The sequence below is a fragment of the Triticum dicoccoides genome, chromosome 1B (assembly GCF_002162155.2).
Source record: "Triticum dicoccoides isolate Atlit2015 ecotype Zavitan chromosome 1B, WEW_v2.0, whole genome shotgun sequence".
Taxonomy (NCBI): domain Eukaryota; kingdom Viridiplantae; phylum Streptophyta; class Magnoliopsida; order Poales; family Poaceae; genus Triticum; species Triticum dicoccoides.
In genome coordinates this window covers 607,389,077-607,408,272 of record NC_041381.1, presented here as the reverse complement: position 1 = coordinate 607,408,272, position 19,196 = coordinate 607,389,077, and the positions used below count along the sequence as shown (strand labels likewise).

General features: G+C 43.3%; 2 protein-coding genes and 1 long non-coding RNA gene across 5 annotated transcripts; all 3 read right to left on the bottom strand.

Annotated features, from left to right (window-relative positions):
- Positions 1-810: 810 nt before the first annotated feature.
- LOC119349068 lies at positions 811-5,185 on the bottom strand. Of its 3 annotated transcripts, none has more exons than XR_005169207.1 (4): positions 4,608-5,185; positions 4,222-4,304; positions 2,454-3,232; positions 811-2,371 (listed from the first exon to the last, which is right to left on the bottom strand). It is a non-coding gene; the product is annotated as an uncharacterized LOC119349068 (long non-coding RNA). The 3 variants fall into 3 exon arrangements; XR_005169206.1 differs by having other exon boundaries at positions 811-2,580; positions 3,025-3,232; XR_005169208.1 differs by having other exon boundaries at positions 811-2,580.
- Positions 5,186-5,430: 245 nt separating this feature from the next.
- Positions 5,431-10,801, bottom strand: LOC119349067 (ATP-dependent 6-phosphofructokinase 6-like). The gene is made up of 14 exons (XM_037617074.1): positions 10,305-10,801; positions 9,423-9,469; positions 9,271-9,310; positions 9,126-9,188; positions 8,903-9,040; positions 8,171-8,329; positions 8,047-8,100; positions 7,787-7,855; positions 7,530-7,659; positions 7,208-7,248; positions 6,786-7,010; positions 6,587-6,632; positions 6,329-6,480; positions 5,431-5,901 (listed from the first exon to the last, which is right to left on the bottom strand). The coding sequence occupies exons 1-14, from the start codon at positions 10,617-10,619 to the stop codon at positions 5,680-5,682; spliced, it is 1,701 nt and encodes a 566-aa protein (XP_037472971.1). The 5' UTR covers positions 10,620-10,801; the 3' UTR covers positions 5,431-5,679.
- Positions 10,802-11,983: 1,182 nt separating this feature from the next.
- Positions 11,984-19,196, bottom strand: LOC119349066 (mitochondrial-processing peptidase subunit alpha-like). Its single transcript, XM_037617072.1, has 13 exons — positions 19,033-19,196; positions 16,021-16,242; positions 15,647-15,943; positions 15,399-15,566; positions 15,150-15,317; positions 14,980-15,060; positions 14,522-14,588; positions 14,325-14,422; positions 13,427-13,499; positions 13,263-13,333; positions 13,126-13,175; positions 12,340-12,452; positions 11,984-12,257 (listed from the first exon to the last, which is right to left on the bottom strand). Exons 1-13 carry the CDS (start codon positions 19,069-19,071, stop codon positions 12,205-12,207), a joined length of 1,500 nt encoding a protein of 499 aa, XP_037472969.1. The 5' UTR covers positions 19,072-19,196; the 3' UTR covers positions 11,984-12,204.

Sequence of the window (19,196 nt, the reverse complement as noted above, 5' to 3'; positions counted from 1 at the left end):
TAACGCGGCAGTGCGGTTATTCTGTCCCTCCTCCCCCAGTGACAAAGGGATTGGGCTTTATAATCAAAGTGCAGAGGTATCGGTACGAAGCCAGTTCCGATGTCAACGCACAGTAAGACAACTTTGAGACGCAGCAGTTCAACTACACATACGGCAGCAATTCAAACAACACTGAAAAACACGCAACTTAATTACACAGTTTGACCAGATTACAAGAAATCGCAGGATACAGTCAGCCGCAATACACCACCTCCGCCAACGACAAAATAACATGGGAATCCGGGGTAGAAACAACTCAAAGAGCAAAATTGACAACACAAATCTTTTCATACAATCCTCGTATCTCTCCCCGCCAATTTGAAAGTAAAACAACAGAAAAAGAAGAACAAATTTGCATGGCGGGCGTGGAAAACAACAGAAAAAGAAGAACAAAAGAAGAACATATATATACTAGTACAAATGCCCGTGCGTTGCACCGGGCGAAAAAATGAGCTCAACCTGCTTCATGTGCCATTGTGGACCATCTTTATATCCAATTTCAATAAACACCGATGATAAGGTTAAACATGGAAACTTTCTTACTTTTAATAAAACTTAACTTCTTCATTAAAATTGGAACACTTTTTTTAGAATATTTATGTTTTACGAAATTCGAACATTTCTCAAAAAATAATATTTTTTTGAACATATTTTGTTTTTGTTGTACATTTCTAAATGGAAATATTTTTAGTAAAAATGGAACTTTTTTGGGAATTTTGAATCTTTTTTAAAAAGTGCGAACATATTTTTTTCAAACAAAAATAGTGTGAACATATGTAGAACTGTGAACATTTTAAAACTATATTTACTGTGTTAGGTTTTTTTTTTGCATATAGTTTTTTTAGAGCATTTTTAGGAACTTTTACAAATAGTTGGTTGCTTAGTTGGGAAGAGTATTTTCTCTTTTTTTTCAAGTATTTTGGCTTGCCCAAAACAAAGCACTTCTCAGCAGCCAGACGCTCAGCCTCATCACAATCATACACACTCTACTCCTCCATGACCAATCGATACTCCTCCGTCCGCATCGCCACCTTCTCCTCCTGCAGATTGGTGATCATGGCCATGGCCTGGGCAGCCGCCACCGCCGACGTGATCCTTCTACACGAGCGTCGTGGACTTGTGGTCCAGCTCCACCCGCCACTTTAGCTCATCAACCATGCTAGTCTTCAGCCTCAGTATCAAGCATGTTGCCGTCAAAGACGCCCAAGTAGTTCCGTTGCAGGGAGAGCGCCCTGGTGATTTAGAAATAAGCAGTCATCTATGATACACTGATTAACTGGTTTCATGTTTGTTATCCTACTCCAGTGGCAAAAGTGTTCTCTATTTTTGGTAAGGTGGCATTTGAACTAAAATGGTAGACTTCACAACAAATTGAATGTGACTGGTATTTTATCTATCCCCAAGAACCGCACCTTACAGGAAGAAAATCTCACTAAACCCTAAACATACATTGGTACAGCAACTCAAGGACCATGTCTCTCTCACTTGATAATCCAAAAAACAACTAATTTCAGACTGTCTAAGATTCTTGTTGTCAGACTGTAAAAATCCCCCAACTCAACACAGACCAAGAATTAAAGTACAGAAGGAACACAATTGCTGACAAATTAACCGCAATAGTTCTCGGTTCATCGAAAGAATGACTTTTGTTTCTAAGCTAAGAAGGTTCAGTTAGATTCATCTCCTCAATCAAGAGAATGTGCTCCAGTCAAACAGCTAAGGAAATGATGACCAGATAATTGGATAAGATTTAGAAATCCAGGCAACGGCGCATTCAGGCCAGATTTAGTAAATTGATGAATGATAGTACACTTTCTTTAATTTGCACCATCCAACACTAAACGAAACAAATCAAATAGATCTAAAATTGGGTTGTGACTTGTGATCATCAATCAATAGGAGCAGAGTATGGTGCAGATCTACCAATGTATTTAGCTGCCACCGGAAACACAATTGTTCATAATGATTTACCACAAACTTGAACAACCAAAAGCAGAGACCCTGATTCAATTTGTTTGGATGTGCTCAAAAGCAGGGTTGCTGCCCCGTAATAATCCAAAAACACTAAAGTCTAAACCCCTGAATCATTGGACTACTTGTGAAAAAATTAACCAAGGAGCCCTTCATTCAGATTCAGGGTTTAATTAACTGATTAGTTAAGATCAAGTGTCAACTGGTTCACCAATTCTGTTATTCCCGGGAATGTTGATCCAGTGAGGCTATTCTGGCTTGCATCAAGGTGCTAGATCTTAGAATGGTTACCAAAAGCTGCCGGTATCGACCTGTTTCATGTGTTCATGTGATGGTCCAGGATCTGCTCGACTCGTTGACCCTACTTGTTCACAGCCAACGAAACCTCAGATACATGTCTAAAGCCCATTAGGGCTAACAGCCATCACACATGTCATGTTCACCTGTTCAGAGGAAATGGAAGTTTGCTCCACCAAGTAAACAACCTTGACAAAAGATAAAGTTACCAGAAGTCCTTTCATAATCATTTTGCACAAACATACACCACCTATATTGGAGAACAAAGTTGACCTGCAACCAACAAAATGCTCAGATTACTTCATAAAGACATATCAATTTTTACTATGAACGGAACCTTCAAGGCAAGACTACTGCAGAACCTACCACTAAGTCGAACTATATATTTTTTTACGATTGCTAGGCATACTCGCGAGTTCACAAATAATAATAATCCAAAAAAGTTGAATCCTTCATTTTTAAAATTTGAGCATTGGCGCATATCCACTGTATGGATTAGTCATATTATCAGGCTCGGTCAGTATATTTTAGTAATTTTGTCACATATGCACTGTTTGTTGAACCAATTCCAATAATAATCAATAGACATGCATATCTTTGGAAAAAAAGGAACACACATGCATACAGTGGAAGTGTCTCAAGGGCCAAACTATTCTGGAAACTATCATAGCAGACATCATCTTTTTCTAAATCTTGACTAAACGGTGATGCACGCACACTTATCTTGGCTTGACCACCTGCACAATCAGATCTTACTACTGGACATTGGTATTGTCTGATGCTTCCCATCGAACATCAGGCAATTTGAGATTTACCATTGCCCTAGGGACTTGACATCCCAGCTATCTTGCTCTGGCAGCTTAGTGGTACCTGACCAAAATGCTTGGTGCATGTTCTGGAAGTTGTTCCAAATCTGTGCAGCTCCCTAGGCAAACTCATAGAAGGTTGAACAATGTTTTGTTAATCAGTTGCAGCATCTGTACACTTAAAAAAATGCATAAAACAAAATCTACCTCCTTAGGTGCATCCTTTATGATTCTTGGCAGTTAGGTGAACATAAAGATAATAGGAAACATAAGAAACTGGCTTTTAAAACTTGCATTGCAGTATGCAAGAAATTGATGATACTGTCCCCAAGTGGTCTAGGATAACCCGGTGATCAAAAATACACTAACTGATTATGTAGAGAATTATAGATTCGCCAAATTCTTAAATTAGTATTTTAATCAAACAACGTCTGTTAATTGGAACTATTTACTATTGTTATCGTTCGTAAGTCTATTCAGTTACAGAAGGTTCTCAATCGGATTAGCCATCCCTCTTTCATTCAATTAGGTTCAGCAAATTCCTTTTATTACCTTGACAATGCCCACTGCTGGACAGAGTTAATATTTTTGGCAAGAAATCTCTGTTATAAATGGTCCAAATTTATCTATATGTATTATGTATGCCCCCAACAATAGAAAAAATGATTTTGGTCCTCTTCCTCTCTAGCAAACCTTCGCCAGTGACAGGGATATGCCAAATTGCCAATGACCTTTCTCTGATTTCTGAGTTTTAGAGGTAGAGGGTGGAACAATTAGAAAGTCAACAAAGGGCTAGATGAATCTGATTGAAGAACTAAAAGCAACAGAATATCTTGCTGTGCATAAATCATCAATTATATGTCCAATTAGTACTGTCCAGTTAAAGGTCGAAGCTAGAATCATAGATCTTACAACTGTACTTCCGAAAAGAACCATTCAACATCAGACTTTTATCATTGCTAAACTTCAGTATCTCATATCATACAGTGATAATCCTCCTAGATTAAGATTATACCAAATCAGTGAACGAATAAAATAACTACAATTTGGAGCTTCAAGTAAAGCAAACAGTTAACTTAATTCTCTAGTCGACGGGCTATGTTGTTACCTGAAGAATCATCCTCCCCCTGCTGTTAGTTCAGCACCTTGGCCCCTCGTTCTTGGAGCAGCATCCGATACCAAATCTCCAACCTGGTAGCCAATTCTGGTCAACAAATAGTAGCATAGGATACTTATACAACTAAGTTAAAGTCAGACAAGAAGAGCATTGTCTAGATGTATCTCTTTGGGTTTAAAACTGTGAATTTCAGAGATGCGCTTCTCTGAAAGCATAAAGATGCCATATCAGACTCAACACTTGGCTCAACAAATCATACAGTTCGGTGCAAGTATTTGTACTGCTCTCATGTGCAAATCCAAGTGAGAGTGCTATATTGGCAACCCATATCTGAGTTGAAAACGGGGAAACAGAAGTGTGATTTTAGAGGTGAATACCTTATCCTCCAGCTCATGGTCAGATGCGTGTTAGGCGGCAGCATCCTGCTCGGAGGTTGTGGCTCCTCTTCCACCTCCCTCTGCGGCCCGTTGCTAGATGGAAAAGGGAGTGCAGCATCCGTCGTGCGACAGATCGATTGACCCGACTCCCGCCTCTTCCTCGATCTCTTTACTGCGTGGCCAGCAAGACGGCGACGTGCAAGAGAGAAGGAGTTGGGGAAGAAAGAAAGGAGATACAGAGGAGGCATGCGGTGCCCGAGCGTAGCGCCGCCTCCCTGCTATGGCCATCGCCCCCTGCAAGCTTGCGCCGCTGTGGTCCGTGCCCCGGCCGACTCTCCATTTTCTCCTCCTTCATCTCCCCGTGCGCCTCCTGCCTCGCTGCCGCCGCCTGATGCGGCACCCGAGCACAGCGGCTCCTCGACGCCTCGCTGCTGCATCCTCGGAGCGCAGCGCCGCCTCCCCGCCTCGATGTCGCCGCCTAATGCGGCGCTCGAGGGCATCGCCGCCTCGACGCCTCTCTGTTGCATCCCTGGAGCGCAACGCCGCCTCCCCACCTCGCTTCCGCCGCCTGATGCGGCGCCCGAGCGCCGTCTCCCGCGAGCCCACCACCGCCCCGCTGTGCTGGAAAAGGGATAAGATAGAAGACAGGGTCGCGGCTGAATTCTTGGAAACGTAGGGCTTTTTTCTATAAAAATGAATCGTTTTTTCAGATCCACTTACATAGGGACGGCGGGTTGAATTCTTAGAAAACAGGGGGACTTTTGTGCAAAATGGCCGACGACGTACGACCAGAAACGATCGCTGGTTTATTAGTAGGTAAAGATAAAGATAAAGATAAAGATATATCCTAAAAGTGGACAAACGGTTCATTACAGGTCCTAAAGAACATTGTCAGCAATAGTAGCACAATAGTACCGCTTATTTCACAGAACACCTGAACAATATCCATACGTGCACTACTCCTACACAAAGAGATATATAAGGAAGCAAAACTTCGTGGCATGGCGGCGTGGCACATGTTTCTCAGCAGGATAGAAGTAGCTACTGTACACAGTAACAGACCAACGCATTACTATATCTCGCCGTTGGACGAAGTCGATGCAGATTGGTCAAAGGCTTTTGCCACATTGTGGTTGGCGACAGACGGCAGCGGCGGCTTGTTGGCCAGCCTATCGGCTTCCCTGGCCTCATCGATGTCCTTCTGGCTCAGGAAGCTTGGCTGGTTGGTCGACGACAGCAGCCTCGCCCACATCCGGTCAGTGATCTTCACCTTGTTCCGTGTGGACGTCACCCTCTGCAATCAAAATGACATTTTTTTTCGTGTTATGCTAAAATCGTGTTTAACATGAGAACAGATGATGTGGTAGAGCGCTTCTAAATGGTCTAAATTATGTTTGCTAAAATATCTTTACCATGCCCTTCAGGTGGCAAATGTCAGCCCTTGCAGGAACTGAGAAAAATAGGAACATAGGGTGCAACTGAACTACCCATTAATCCCTCTGTTTCTAAATATAAGTCTTTTAGAGATTTCAATGTGGACTACGTGCGGATGTATATAGACATATTTTAGAGTGTGGATTCACTCATTCTGCTCTGTATGCAATCCATAGTGAAATCTCTAAAAAGACATATATTTAGGGAGGGAGTAGAAGCTATATATGCATATTAAGTAAGCACGATTTTTCCTACTCTAATGCACAAGATCACTTCAAGGTACTCACATAGAAAGGTATATAGGCATGTCTGCCATTGACCATCCCAACAGTGAAGCTGTAACCCGCCATTGCGCCATGGATGGCACTGTGAGCCAGCAGTGTGCAGTAGACATTGTCTGCTGCATTACTCGGAATAGCTCGGATCATGTAGGTAGGATCTGCAGAATGTAGATAAGACTATTGTTAACCTAGTGCTACACAGATCAACAAGTTGTTTTAGAACATTGTCCTCTGTGAAGTAGACACAATTAGTCAATATGTTACCAATGTATTTGATCGTCATCTCCATCTTTTTGCTCTTGAAGTGATCCTACAGTGTATTAATGAGATGAGTAAGTAAACCGAGTACACCCTAAAATATCCATGCAACAGGTAAGGCAACACAATTTCTAGTAAATAGCAATAATAATTAAGTCATGGAGAATGGAATCAAGTCCAGTGGCAAGAAAATGCCGGTATATACCTTAATCTTGTGAGTCAGCCAGAGACCAATATCAAGAAGCAGCTTATTTCCAGATGCATCTTGCTGATCTGAAGCGGGTATGCTTTTGGCAATAATATCCTGGCCTGCTCCCTCAGCAACAACAATAACCATGTGTTTGTTCTCTTTCAGCCTCCTCTCTACATATTGAAGCAACCCCCCTTCCCCATCCATATAAAACGGAGACTCTGGAATCAAGCAGCAATCCTGTGGAAATCAGACATCCAAAGAAAAAATAAGTAACTCTTACATGGAGGTTAAATAATGACAGAAAGCAAGAATTCTAATACTAATGTTTGAGAAATGGGTAGGAATCAAATCAATTATGCAGGAATAAGAAGGAATGAACTAAAACAAAATATAGAATGCAACATCATGCACAGTTATAGAAGGCATCAACTTACCACATCCCGGCTTGCAAGAGTAGCATACATCGCAATGAACCCTGAATTAGAGGAAAAGGAATTTAATGATAAGAGAATGTAAGAGTTAGCAAAGTTGTTGTGGCTGAAATAAAGAAAAATCTAGCACCCTTTTTTTCTGTATGCAGATTGCAAATACAATTAATAAGATGTTGAATTGTTTAATTAAAACTATATATCAAAAAACTTATCAAATAGTTTTCCTTCTATTTGTATAAATCTGACATTTGCTTTCAGCAAACGTATAAGAAAATAGCACGCACAAGATGGCAAGTGACTATGGAGAATATGTCAGAAAACTAACCACTATAACGACCCATCAGTTTTACCAAGCCTATTCCATTCTCAGCACTGCAAGCTTCCACATGAGCTGAATTAATGGCACGTTGAGCCTCTTCGACGGCCGAATCAAAACCAAAGGACTTGTCAATAATCTAATAATCAAAAGACGCAAGCAATCAGTAATGAGTCATATCCCCCTATTTGTGGGCATGTTAACTGATTTTGAGAAAACGGTTCTGCACAAGAAAATAAAGTAATAAACATATTGTAAACAATTACCGCTATGTCATTGTCTATTGTCTTGGGAATCCCTGCCACGGCAACTTTTAGGCCACGCTTCCGGATTTCCTGATTGTATTAATAAGGAATGAGCATTATAGAGTATCTTAGAGAAATGGACTTTTTAGGTATTACTATCTCTGTCATTAATGTATTCATGTAGTCATGTAAAGGATGTTGTTCTGAGGGTCTGGGTAAACACACTTGCAATGAAAAGGTGGCCTATATGACTTAATATTTGTACATTATAAATTAATTACCTTGTAGATCTCATATGCTCCCTTCTGAGTTCCATCTCCTCCAATGATATACACCTAAACAAAATATCCGAGAGTATGAGTTCATGTCCAGCCACAGTGGTGCAATTTGAACAGTAATATTTACCTGATTAATTCCCCGATCCTGAATGTTGTCAACAATTTTTTTTGTATCATGACCCCCTCGTGATGTTCCAAGGACTGTACCACCCCTTTTGTGGATGTCATTGACTGTCTTTGGTGTAATAGCAACATAATTGCTAGAATAGAAGCCCTTGTATCCATTCTATAATTGGGTAAGAAAGAGATTTAAGAGACCGCAGGTGCCGAGTCATAACCAAAAGTAAACATATGCAAAGTTTAACCATGGCAATACTCATAACATGCCAATAACTGCTCTAACATGATTATATAATTTTCACGCCTACATTAAACTGGAAAAAAAAATCTGACAAGAATATTTCACAGAAATTAAATAAAAATCACAGCAGGTCATTCATCTTATAGTTATTTCAGTATAATATAACAGATTCCAGTCAAGAAGTAGATGCATTGCAATCTGAAATATTTGATAAGATCTGACCATAATATAGAGATCTTAAGGTACCTGGTGAGTCCTTTTAACAAAAGATAAATTTAGATAGACATTTACAAAAATGCGAGAGTAACATCTACAAGCATCTATGGGAGGGACAAGTCCTATGGTTTTGTTGACATTGTAAGTTTAGAACAGGGCACAGACTCCATAGATTGTTTGTATATTTTGGTCATTATATTGGTTTGTCTCTTTTGACTGAAGGCACAGACAAAGATACAAGTATGTACATGCCCATTTAGACTAGGGCAGTATGGCACAAACCTGTATTCCAAAGATGTTGTTGACATTGTACATGTGCGCCAAGCCACACACCAGCTCCCTGATAACAGTGTTGAGCCCAGGGCAAAGGCCTCCACAACTTACAATGCATGCTTTCACTTCGTCTGACTCAAAATTAACCTAACAAGATTGAAGTACAAATATTTCTGTCAGACAAGACGCAAGTGATGCAGTCAATAACCAAACGAGGTGCAGGTGATCATACCCTCTGACGGGGTCCAGCACGACGGAAGTGAACCCCCCGGCGGCTATTCTTTTGAACAACAACCTGTAATAGCAAATACAGCTACTTGTAAATCCACCATCGACCACAACATCAGATTGAAAACATTGAGTGACACTCTGCATACCTTTTGTGGTACGGTGTCATCTTCATTGACAAAATACTGCCTGATACCGATAAGAAGAGAAGTTCCAGTGTCACATATACAGCATGCATACTCAGAGACTTACCAAAGAGCGGAAGATGAAAGGAACGATATGTATGTAGGACAAGGCTTACTTGACAGTTGAATATGCTGGGTGGTCTTGTAATGGGTTCGGGTAAGTCTGCAAAAGGAATAAAACAGCAAACCATAAGCTCAATTATCATGGATCATGGTTTCACCTTTCAAACAAATTAAATTCACCGCGGTTGGGCACATATGAAAGACCGCCTTCTACAAATTCTCATAAATTGGGTCGCAAATTTAACCGGACATGGCAGGGAGAAGCAACCAGACAATGCATACTGACAGATTGCTACTTCTCCGGTATCGATGTCGTCATACTGACAGATTGCAACCATACTACCCAAATCAAATCTCCCAATCCCAAAAGCAGAGCCAACGACAGTAGCTTATGGAACTATGAATCCACAGAATAGCCACAGCTTTGCTAGTACTCCCTCCGTTCCTAAATATTTGTCTTTCTAGTGATTTCAAATGGACTATCACATACGGATGTATATAGACATATTTAGAGTGTAGATTCACTCATTTTGCTCCGTATGTAGTCACTTGTTGAAACCTCCAGAAAGACAAATATTTAGGAACGGAGGGAGTATTCATCAGAGCTGCCCTCTATCTGTGAATCGTGACCGACCAATCAGCCACACTGCAGGCTCTCAAGTCTGAGTTTGATTTCGACAGCACAGTGCCTAAAAACGGATCTGCATAGCAGAGATCCCAAATCGAGCAACCCACGCAAACATCGGGGCCAGGCTTGCCCCCAAAAAACGGGTAATCCCCCGGCCTGGACGATTTCGCTGCTCACGCGGTCAGCCCCACTGGCAGTCGCTTGGCTAAAGCTGCACCACACAGAACCCATCACGAACCTAAAGCAAACCAGGAGCCGCGGTCGAGCGGAGGGGTAGAGAGGGAGGGGAGAGGGGGCAGGGACTCACGGGGACGTCGGGGAGGTAGTCTGCGAGGTGGGGGACGTCGTCGAGGACGTATCCGAAGTCGCCCTCGGAGATCTTGACGTATGCGGCGTCGGTGAGGCTGGCGTGGGAGGCGTTGCGGAGGGCGCGGAGGTTGGGGTAGGAGTCGCGGGAGATCCGCACGCACATGGCGGAGAAGGGCAGCGCCGCCTTGGCGTCGTTGCCCCCGGCCTGCTGCTGCTGCCCGTCGCCCCCGCTCCCGCCGCCGTCGTTCTCCTCGTCCTCCCTCCGCTGCTGCTCGTCGTCGTCGTCCGGCGGCAGGATGATGTGGGACGCCATGGCTGGGAGGAGAATCGGAACCGGGGCAGGAATCGGGGGGGTTTTGGCTTTGCTGCCGCGCTGTCGCGAGCCGACGAGTTTTAATAATGACTGGCCGAATGCTTCTTTCTTGCTCGAGAGGGGGAGGGAAGAGATGCCGGGTATAGGGGAGGGAGGCGTCTGCAGTCGGCAGTCGGCAGCGGGGCGGGGAACAATCTCGGGGCGCGTGTGGAGAGTGGGGGACCCCGGAAAGCGGAGATGCGATGCGGCGAGCGGTTTGGTCCGGCGGTTTCGGCCTGCGGTGCTGCGGTATGGTGAACACGGTTTTATTTTACCACGAGGCGACGCCGATGATGACTCGTGGTTGCGTCCGGATCGGCAGCACTTGGAGACGGACTTGTCAATCAGGTGAAACCAGATCTACTCCTCGAATCTGTGTGCGGCACGACTGAAAATTAGTTACTCTACCACGTGCGGTTATTGGCCGGTTTGAGACCAAGGGCAAGGGGACGCCGCCATTGCATAGGCTAGCTGGTCACTGGAACCAAATTCTTGGCCGGTTTGAGACCATTCCGTGGCCCCGGTGGCGTCGTCGCCGGTTAGACCGAGGCTCGCCTGAGTGACGGCGTCGCCCCCGGACAAACAACACACAAGCACGTACACGTACAGAAACCAGTCCGCACGTAGAGTCACGCCGTCTACATGACAGGTAGCGCGAGTCAATTCAATTCAGGGCGTCGCCGTCGCATACCTTGCCTTGCGCCGCAGGAAAGGAATCCCAACCGAACAAATCACTGCAAACGCTAGTGGGGAGAATATCACATGATACCAACGGACATACCAACACTTATATGCTCCCATGATATCAATTTGAAAAATTCAAATTTAATCGTGTCAAAAAAATTTGAAAAGAATCATGGATGTTCTTACCATATGTGTCTACAAGCCCTCAAAAAATCAGATCCAAATTAAAATTCTGCAATGAGAAACGAAAAAGACAAATTCAGCATGAATAGTGTCAATAAAGACAAAACATGAATAGTGTAAAAAAAATACACTATTCACAACAGATTTATCCTTTTTGTTTCTCAATGTGTACATCGAATTTGGATCTGATTTTTTAGGGCTTGTAGACATATATGTTGAGAACATCTATGATTTTTTTCAGAAATTTCTTGACACGTTTAAATTTGATTTTTTCAAATTGGTATCATGGGAGCATACGAGTGTCGTATCATGTGATATTATCCCGACGCGCATGCCCCGGCCGCACACATACGTCATCGCGGCAGGCTAGTAGATACTAACAAAATCTTCTTCAGAGCTCGTCCCCATCTTGTCTTCTAAAACTAACCAAAGCTGTTCCTCCGGCAAGAAATCCCAAGTGGAGTTGAAATCGGTAGTATACTGTATTATGGTATGTTACTACGAAACACCAGAAGGGTCATGCCAAGCAGAGTGATACATGGTTATTGATCTCTGTAACAACTAGTCAACAAAAATATGGCGTAGCTGATTTTATTCCAACCGAGGGCTGGTGCAGGGCTAAGGCTTGAAACTTAGGGACGAACCACAGAGATCCGTCCAGGTGCCGACCGATGAACCATCACTTGGAGAGGAACTTCCGGCTGACGGACTCGTAGCTCGGGACGTGGATAACTGCAAAAAGAGCATTCAGGTAAGTCGGAGCAGCTTGCGGAGGACATTGCAGCCGTTATTCAACTTCTAATATGGAACATACCATCACCCCATGATGCCAATGTAAGCGGTGAAGAGATTATCTTCTGTGCAACTGTAGAGATGTCGTTAAGGGTGGTCGCCTCAACAGCTCTCACGAAGTACTCAACGGGCTTCCTGTAATTTTGACGATGCACAATGAATGGTCAAAAGACGAACAATGGTTCTGCAGAAATGCTGTAACAAAACCGACACCGCTGCAGGCATCATCACGTCATAAGGTCGCTGGATTCTTTCTAATGTTGTGTGCTTTAACTGTTTTAGGCAGCACTGAATGGTCAATTGGCACCTACAAGAAAACTATGGCTATACAGACTTGTTTGGCAAGCAAAGTACTCCTACTTGACATAATAAAAAACTACTCCCTCCGTCCCATAATGTAAGACGTTTTTTTGGCACTACACTAGTGCCAAAAAACGTCTTACATTATGGGACGGAGGGAGTATCTACTAGAACCACAGTGATACTAAAAAAATCAATATGATCTTTCATAGTTCATCACATCGTCATTGGAAACTACAAGCCTGGCAGAATATAGCTGGCACGGAGGTGACAAGGACATAACTCTAGTCACAGCTTGGTTGAAAGCAAAGAAAAAGATAAGAGGAAAAAAAAAATCTCTTAAGGGGGTCTAGATGGACCATTTAAAGTAGTCGGTGAAAACAATTTAGTTTTTGTTTACACTGTTCAACAAGACACACATTGCATACATATGATATGGAAAATATGATATTTATTTCGTAATACAGGGATTTGTGGAAAATGTACTACGATACTCTTATACACGTACCTTTGCCCATAAGTCAGAACCTGTCTTCCAATATCTTCAGATGCCACAATCTGTATGAAAGGAAAAGTAGTGTGGAGAGCATTTTAGAAAAAGCAAGTCATAAAATTGGGATTTGATCAGGAGAACCAACAGCGTACTCTTGATTCCAAGTTCATCAGAACTGCAGCCTTGGTAGCCTCTTTAGCACGATCAAGCTGTTCTTGAGTAACTATATGAGGTAAAAGACGGGGGACAAAAAGAATGTAACTTAGTCAATCTAATCTGGAAACAGATGGTCTTGAGATGAAAAACAAAAAGGAACCTTTTCCAGGGGTTGCAACTTCAAGGAGTTCCCCTGCTGCCAAATCCACCGCCCTTGATGCAAAATCTGGGCTCTGTTAGAATGATAACATGAGATGTCAAAGCCAAGGGGAGCATATAAGAAGAGTACAATAACTGTAGAAGCTTGAGTAGACTATGTAAGTGACAGAAGCTATGCCTAGACTGTGATATCAAGCGACATCACAGGAAAAAATTAGCAAGTAAAACCAAGCTATAAATTACTGTATATGTGTACACAAATACTATATACATGTAATTATTTGAGCTTTTGACATCATTAGGTTCAACTGCTAGCACCGCCACTGGACTATGTTCAGCCTTTGACTCGTATTTCAAGTTCAGGACGGAGAGGATTTAAAATAATGGACTGGGACCGGGTAACTGACTGAACTAGACAGCATTAAGCACCAGGTCGCCTAGAAAATCTTAGACCACGAAGCATGGGTAGTAATTATAATCTAACAAAATACTACATCACTGTTTCCCATAGTGACTTGTTACACCATATAGGACATAATTTTGTTCTTAAATCGATAAATGTATGCCTATCTTTCCTAAATTCTCGGTACTCATGTTTAATAATACTTTGTTGTATTAAGCATAGTTTACCTAGCCTGCAAATAAAAATGTGCTGATTGGACAAATTTCGTAATTATAAAACACTCATCTTGTGCCATCAGGTAATATACATGCACAAATAAAACAACTCTTCAGAAAAGGGAAAGAGAGTATCTGAGTTGCATATGAAAATTATATTGAAACACACACAAAAATCTGAACTGGTACTATCAATTATCAACAAGAACTTCTTGATTTTGTTTATTGCATTAATATAGAAGGATAACCACATTAGAAGTCATGCTCTATGAGAGGCTTACAGTGGCTGCATGAATTCCGAAAAGACCTGAATCATTGTAGATACTGTTGAAAGCAGAGAATGACTCAATCTGGTCATACTTGTTCAAGACACGGAGATCTGTAGGTAGAGTATAGCTCATGTTAGGTCACTTACAGAAGTATGCATGTGTATGGTAATGAGATAAGTACGAAAACATTGATTTAAACGGCAGCATACACAATCGAGAATGCATTCCCTTCCCAGGGCCACCAACAGAGAAAGACCCCCCTCCTCCCATGAGCATCTACAAACAGATTGATTTATCTTAGCTTTCAGCAGCAATTATATGAAAAATAGGTTTGCGCATTAGATAATATATACTCCCTCCTTCCATCTATATAGGGCCTAATGCATTTTTTAAGACCGCCTTTGACTATTGACAAGATTAATAATACATGACATGCATAATGTGAAAATTACATCATTGAAAGCTCCTTTCACATACAAATTTGACGATGTGCTTTGTGTAAGTTGCATGTCATATATTATTGCTCTAATATTTGGTCAAAGTTAGTCTCGAAAAACGCATTAGGCCTTATATAGATGGAAGGAGGGAGTAAAGCAAACCCAACAAGCCAAAAAAACAACATAAGTTAGCCCTAAATAATTACATCACTTTAACATTAGTTACGCACCTGAAGCACAGTCACAATCATTGCAGTTTTCTCTTGGCGCCAGCCACCTGGCACCTCAAAAGCAAGTGCAATGTGTGTATTCTGATCACAGGAAATTCAACTTTAAGCATAAGAAAAGTAACAGTGCATACATCCTCAAGAATAATGCTGCAAATCAGCCAACAACTCACTGGAGAATCTGCTTGGCAACGATAGTCCCCTCCCACATACACCGATTTTGGCTCTTCATGACGTTTCACACCAGGAAGGTCTGAGAGCATTGGTTCCGCAATCGAAACCAACTCATCATGTTCAAGTCCTGATGCTGCAAGAACCATCCTGGGAGCAGTGTAATTTTCCTACATTTATTTAACAAGTAAAATTGTCAAAGGGGGTAATTTCTCACTCAAAAGCATGGAAAACAAATCGCTGAATCTTACATGGATGAATTCCTCCAGGGTACTAATATCCAATCTGTTTATAGCAGATTCTGTAGCCATCAAAGGTTTCGCCAGTGCCCCAGAATACCCAGCCGAATGAAGTGCCTCCAAAAGTAGACCTTGTGGATTACTAGACACTTCAGATATTTCAGACTTTATCTTCTGGAGCTGTACAAGAAGAAATACAGATCATGGTAAGTAAAAGGCAGGAAAAATATTTGTAAGTTTTAATCAAAATGACCAAGTACCTGCTCTTTGACCTCCCACTCTAAGAATGCTGGATTCCTCACACTGTCAACGAGAACTTCAACCATCTCTGGTGCATAACTCTTCAGTGCGTCATAGGTATAGCTCATTTGTTCACGAGAAGCAGATGCAGAGACATTTCCGCCGATGGCTTCTACCTCACGAACTAGCCGCAAGTGACTCCGATTTGTTGTGCTCCTGAAGGCCATTCTCTCCAATAGATGCGATGCTCCAGATGAAGCAGGTGTTTCATAAATAGAACCACAGTCAATGTACAAACCCACTGATGCAGCCGCGCCCTGAAATAAGTCCTTAGGAAAAATACTGGCATGGACAGAACGAAAATACTGTGACATCAATGAGGATCAAGCAATACCGGTGATGTCTCTGATGCAATCTTGATGCCATTTGGAAGAGTAGTGATTTTTGTCTTGGATTGCTCAACAAAATCTGGTAGGGGTGGAGGAATGGTAATGCCTGGGAGCGGAACATCAAGAGGGGGTAGTTGGCTTGAGCCTCCGCCAAGAAGCCAGCTAAACAGACCACCTGAAGACTGCTTCACTACACTTGTGCTAGCAAATCTACTAGCACCATGATTCTGAAAATCAGGAAAAAAAGAGGTGTCCTCAGCAGGTAGAATATGTCAATAATAATTAATATAGAGTAAAACAACTCAAAGAATGGGCAAACTTAGATGACAAGTACTACAATGAATATGGCAACGGCCAAGGCTGAATTTCATCCCGAGTACATTTATAATATTGGGAAGAAAATAACTATTATAGTTAAGTAAGGTTCAGAGAAAAGGACACTGATAACAGCTGCAGTTCCAGATATTTGATCCTCTACACTAAGAAACCAGAGGGATGCACCGTTGCCAGTTCCTCTCCCTCTTCTCTGGTATTTCTCATAGGTGTTAAGTGGATGAAGTCCCCACTGATTTCCCAAACGCCCCGTTTGGATGTAGATATTGGGTGCTAGAATTCGGCTTTGGCATTGGCCTGGCCCGAATGCAGCTGTTTGGGTGGCCTGGGCATTCGGGTAAGGTATTCGCCCACGACATCGTAACCTGCTCCCCAACACTAGACCGGCCCGTTCCGAATACTTTGCCCCAGCCCTCTGTATTCGATGCATTCCTCACCCTTCGCTCTCCCTCACGAGAAAATAAAGAAAGAAAAGACCCGGAGGATGTGGGAGACCGAGGAGACGCACAGGGCGGCGATCCTCCGGCTGCGGCGCGCTCTCCGGCGACCCTCCAGCCATCCCCGGCATCGACTTGACCAGAACCCTCCACCTCACCCCGTAAATCATCCAGCCCCTTCCTTCCCTGATTGCCCCTCTCTCCAGACGTATTGCTCCAGCTGTGGTCAGCCATGGCCATGGCATAGTGTGCCGGTCGACCACAGCTGTGAGTTCCCCGTGACTGGGCCTCCTAGAGGCATGGTGGTTGTGCTGCTGGAGGGAGATAGGACGACGGGATGTAGGAGACCTGAGGGATGGAAATCACGGGGAAGAAGACAACAGATGAAGAGGGGAGCTAGGGGGAACGAGGAAGAAGAGGGCTCGGGGCCTCTTCGCGGTGCAGCCGCCGCTCATTTTAGCGCCGCCGCCGGTCCACTGGGAGCTGCTGCATGATCTCGCCTGACTCCGCCGCCACTACAGGACTTCTCTAGGCGCCACAGGCCACCAAACACAATTCAACGCTTTTTACATCCAAACACAAAATTGGAATTGGTAGCCCGTTTGATTCCAACCACCAATGTTTTGTACAGCCAAACAACAAAATTGGCATTGATACTCAATACCAATGTCCTTGGATATTTGGCATTGGAGCCAATACAATGCCAAGCCCTTCAATGTCTACATCCAAACATAGTGAAAGTGCTTTTAGGTTTCTCAATGGTCGTCTGGTTTTCCTTCCTGATCATATTTTCTAGTTATTTTTAATCTCTAGTGAATTCTTCAGGAACTGTTCTTTTACCACAATGAGTTTTGTAACTTTTGTTGGTCCGATTTACAGGAGACAGAACGACCATTAAAACACCTAGATCTGATACCATGTTAAGCTTCATGCACTAGCCAACGCAACCAAAAGTCAAAACTTTTGGAAAGGGCTAGGCAATCCACATATACGCTTCAACACCCCACCCCCCCTCACGTGTGACGCGGGAAATCAACACGTGGATAGACTCAGAGGTATGGCTCAAGAGGCCTATACATGGACACAAAGGGGGCAGTAACAATTTTTAGATAAATTGCGAAAGCCAAGACTTGAACTCAAGACCTTAGGCTTGATACCATGTTAAGCTTCAAGCACTAGCCAACACAACCAAAAGTCCGAACTGATGGAAAGGGCTAGGCAATCCACATATATACTTCAACAAAACCGATACCAGACTGAGTGGTTACAAGATGCAAATAAGGGCATGTTTGGTTCAAGGCTAACTTAGACACACATAAGCTTAGGCAATGTGTGGCTCCCTAATCTTAGGTGACGTGTGGCTTACCACGGAAGTATAGCTAACAAACTTGGAGCCATAAGTGTGGCAAAAGTAGACAAAAGATTGTGTTTATGGCACATAGGTAGTAAAGTGTGGCAAGCCACCACCGTGGCAAAAACCGAACACGCACCTAAAAAATTGTACCGTGCCTAAGGTTAGGCATGCCAAGTTGTGGCTGGGAACAAAACAACCCTTAAATCACCAACGGTTTACTTTTGACGAACAATGCCACTAATGAGGCTAAGTCCTACACATCAATAGGGATCATCGATGATGCACTTCCATTGCCGTTGATCACAATGAAGCCACTGTTGCAGGGTATGTAATCAATGGTGAGGAAGAAAGAGAAATCCAGCACATTCATCGACTCATGTGACACTGACAGCATACCATTAGTTGACCGCCCATCTTACTCTTACATGTCACCAAGCAATCTATAGACCACATTGAATCCTATACTTTGACATACAACACACAACCGCTGCACGATAATTGAGAGAGAAAAGTCTACAGCAAGCCTAACGAAATCATCAAAATGTATCAGCTCATCCTTTCAGCATTCACAATCGTAGGAGGAGGGTGGACATTTCAGTTCCCAGCACCTGTGCCTACGCTGTTGTGCTTCCAGCATAACAAAACCCGACCCATCTCCACATTTTGCACACAACAATACACAGTACAGACTACACGGCACGGGGATCTCCGTCCATACGCAAAATTACTGTGCCCATCTACTATACGAAATCTGCAATAGCTGTACTGAATCGGCAAATCGGCCCGCTTGAGCAGTCCCGATGTAACCTAAGTCCGCCCACATGGAGCGGATCGAGACACGCAACGGGGCTGCGGGAGGACGGCGGGGGAGGGGAGGGGAGGAGAAGTCGAACCTTGAGAGAGCGAAAATGGCTCCCAGCGGCGCGATACATGGTCGCCTGCGAGCCGAGATCCCGGGGACGCGGGGGGCGGCGAGACGGTGGAGGGGGGAGAGGAGCCGCCGCCGGTGAGGGGTTTGATGCGAGGGCGAGACACTCCGCGGCGCGTGTAAAGGCTA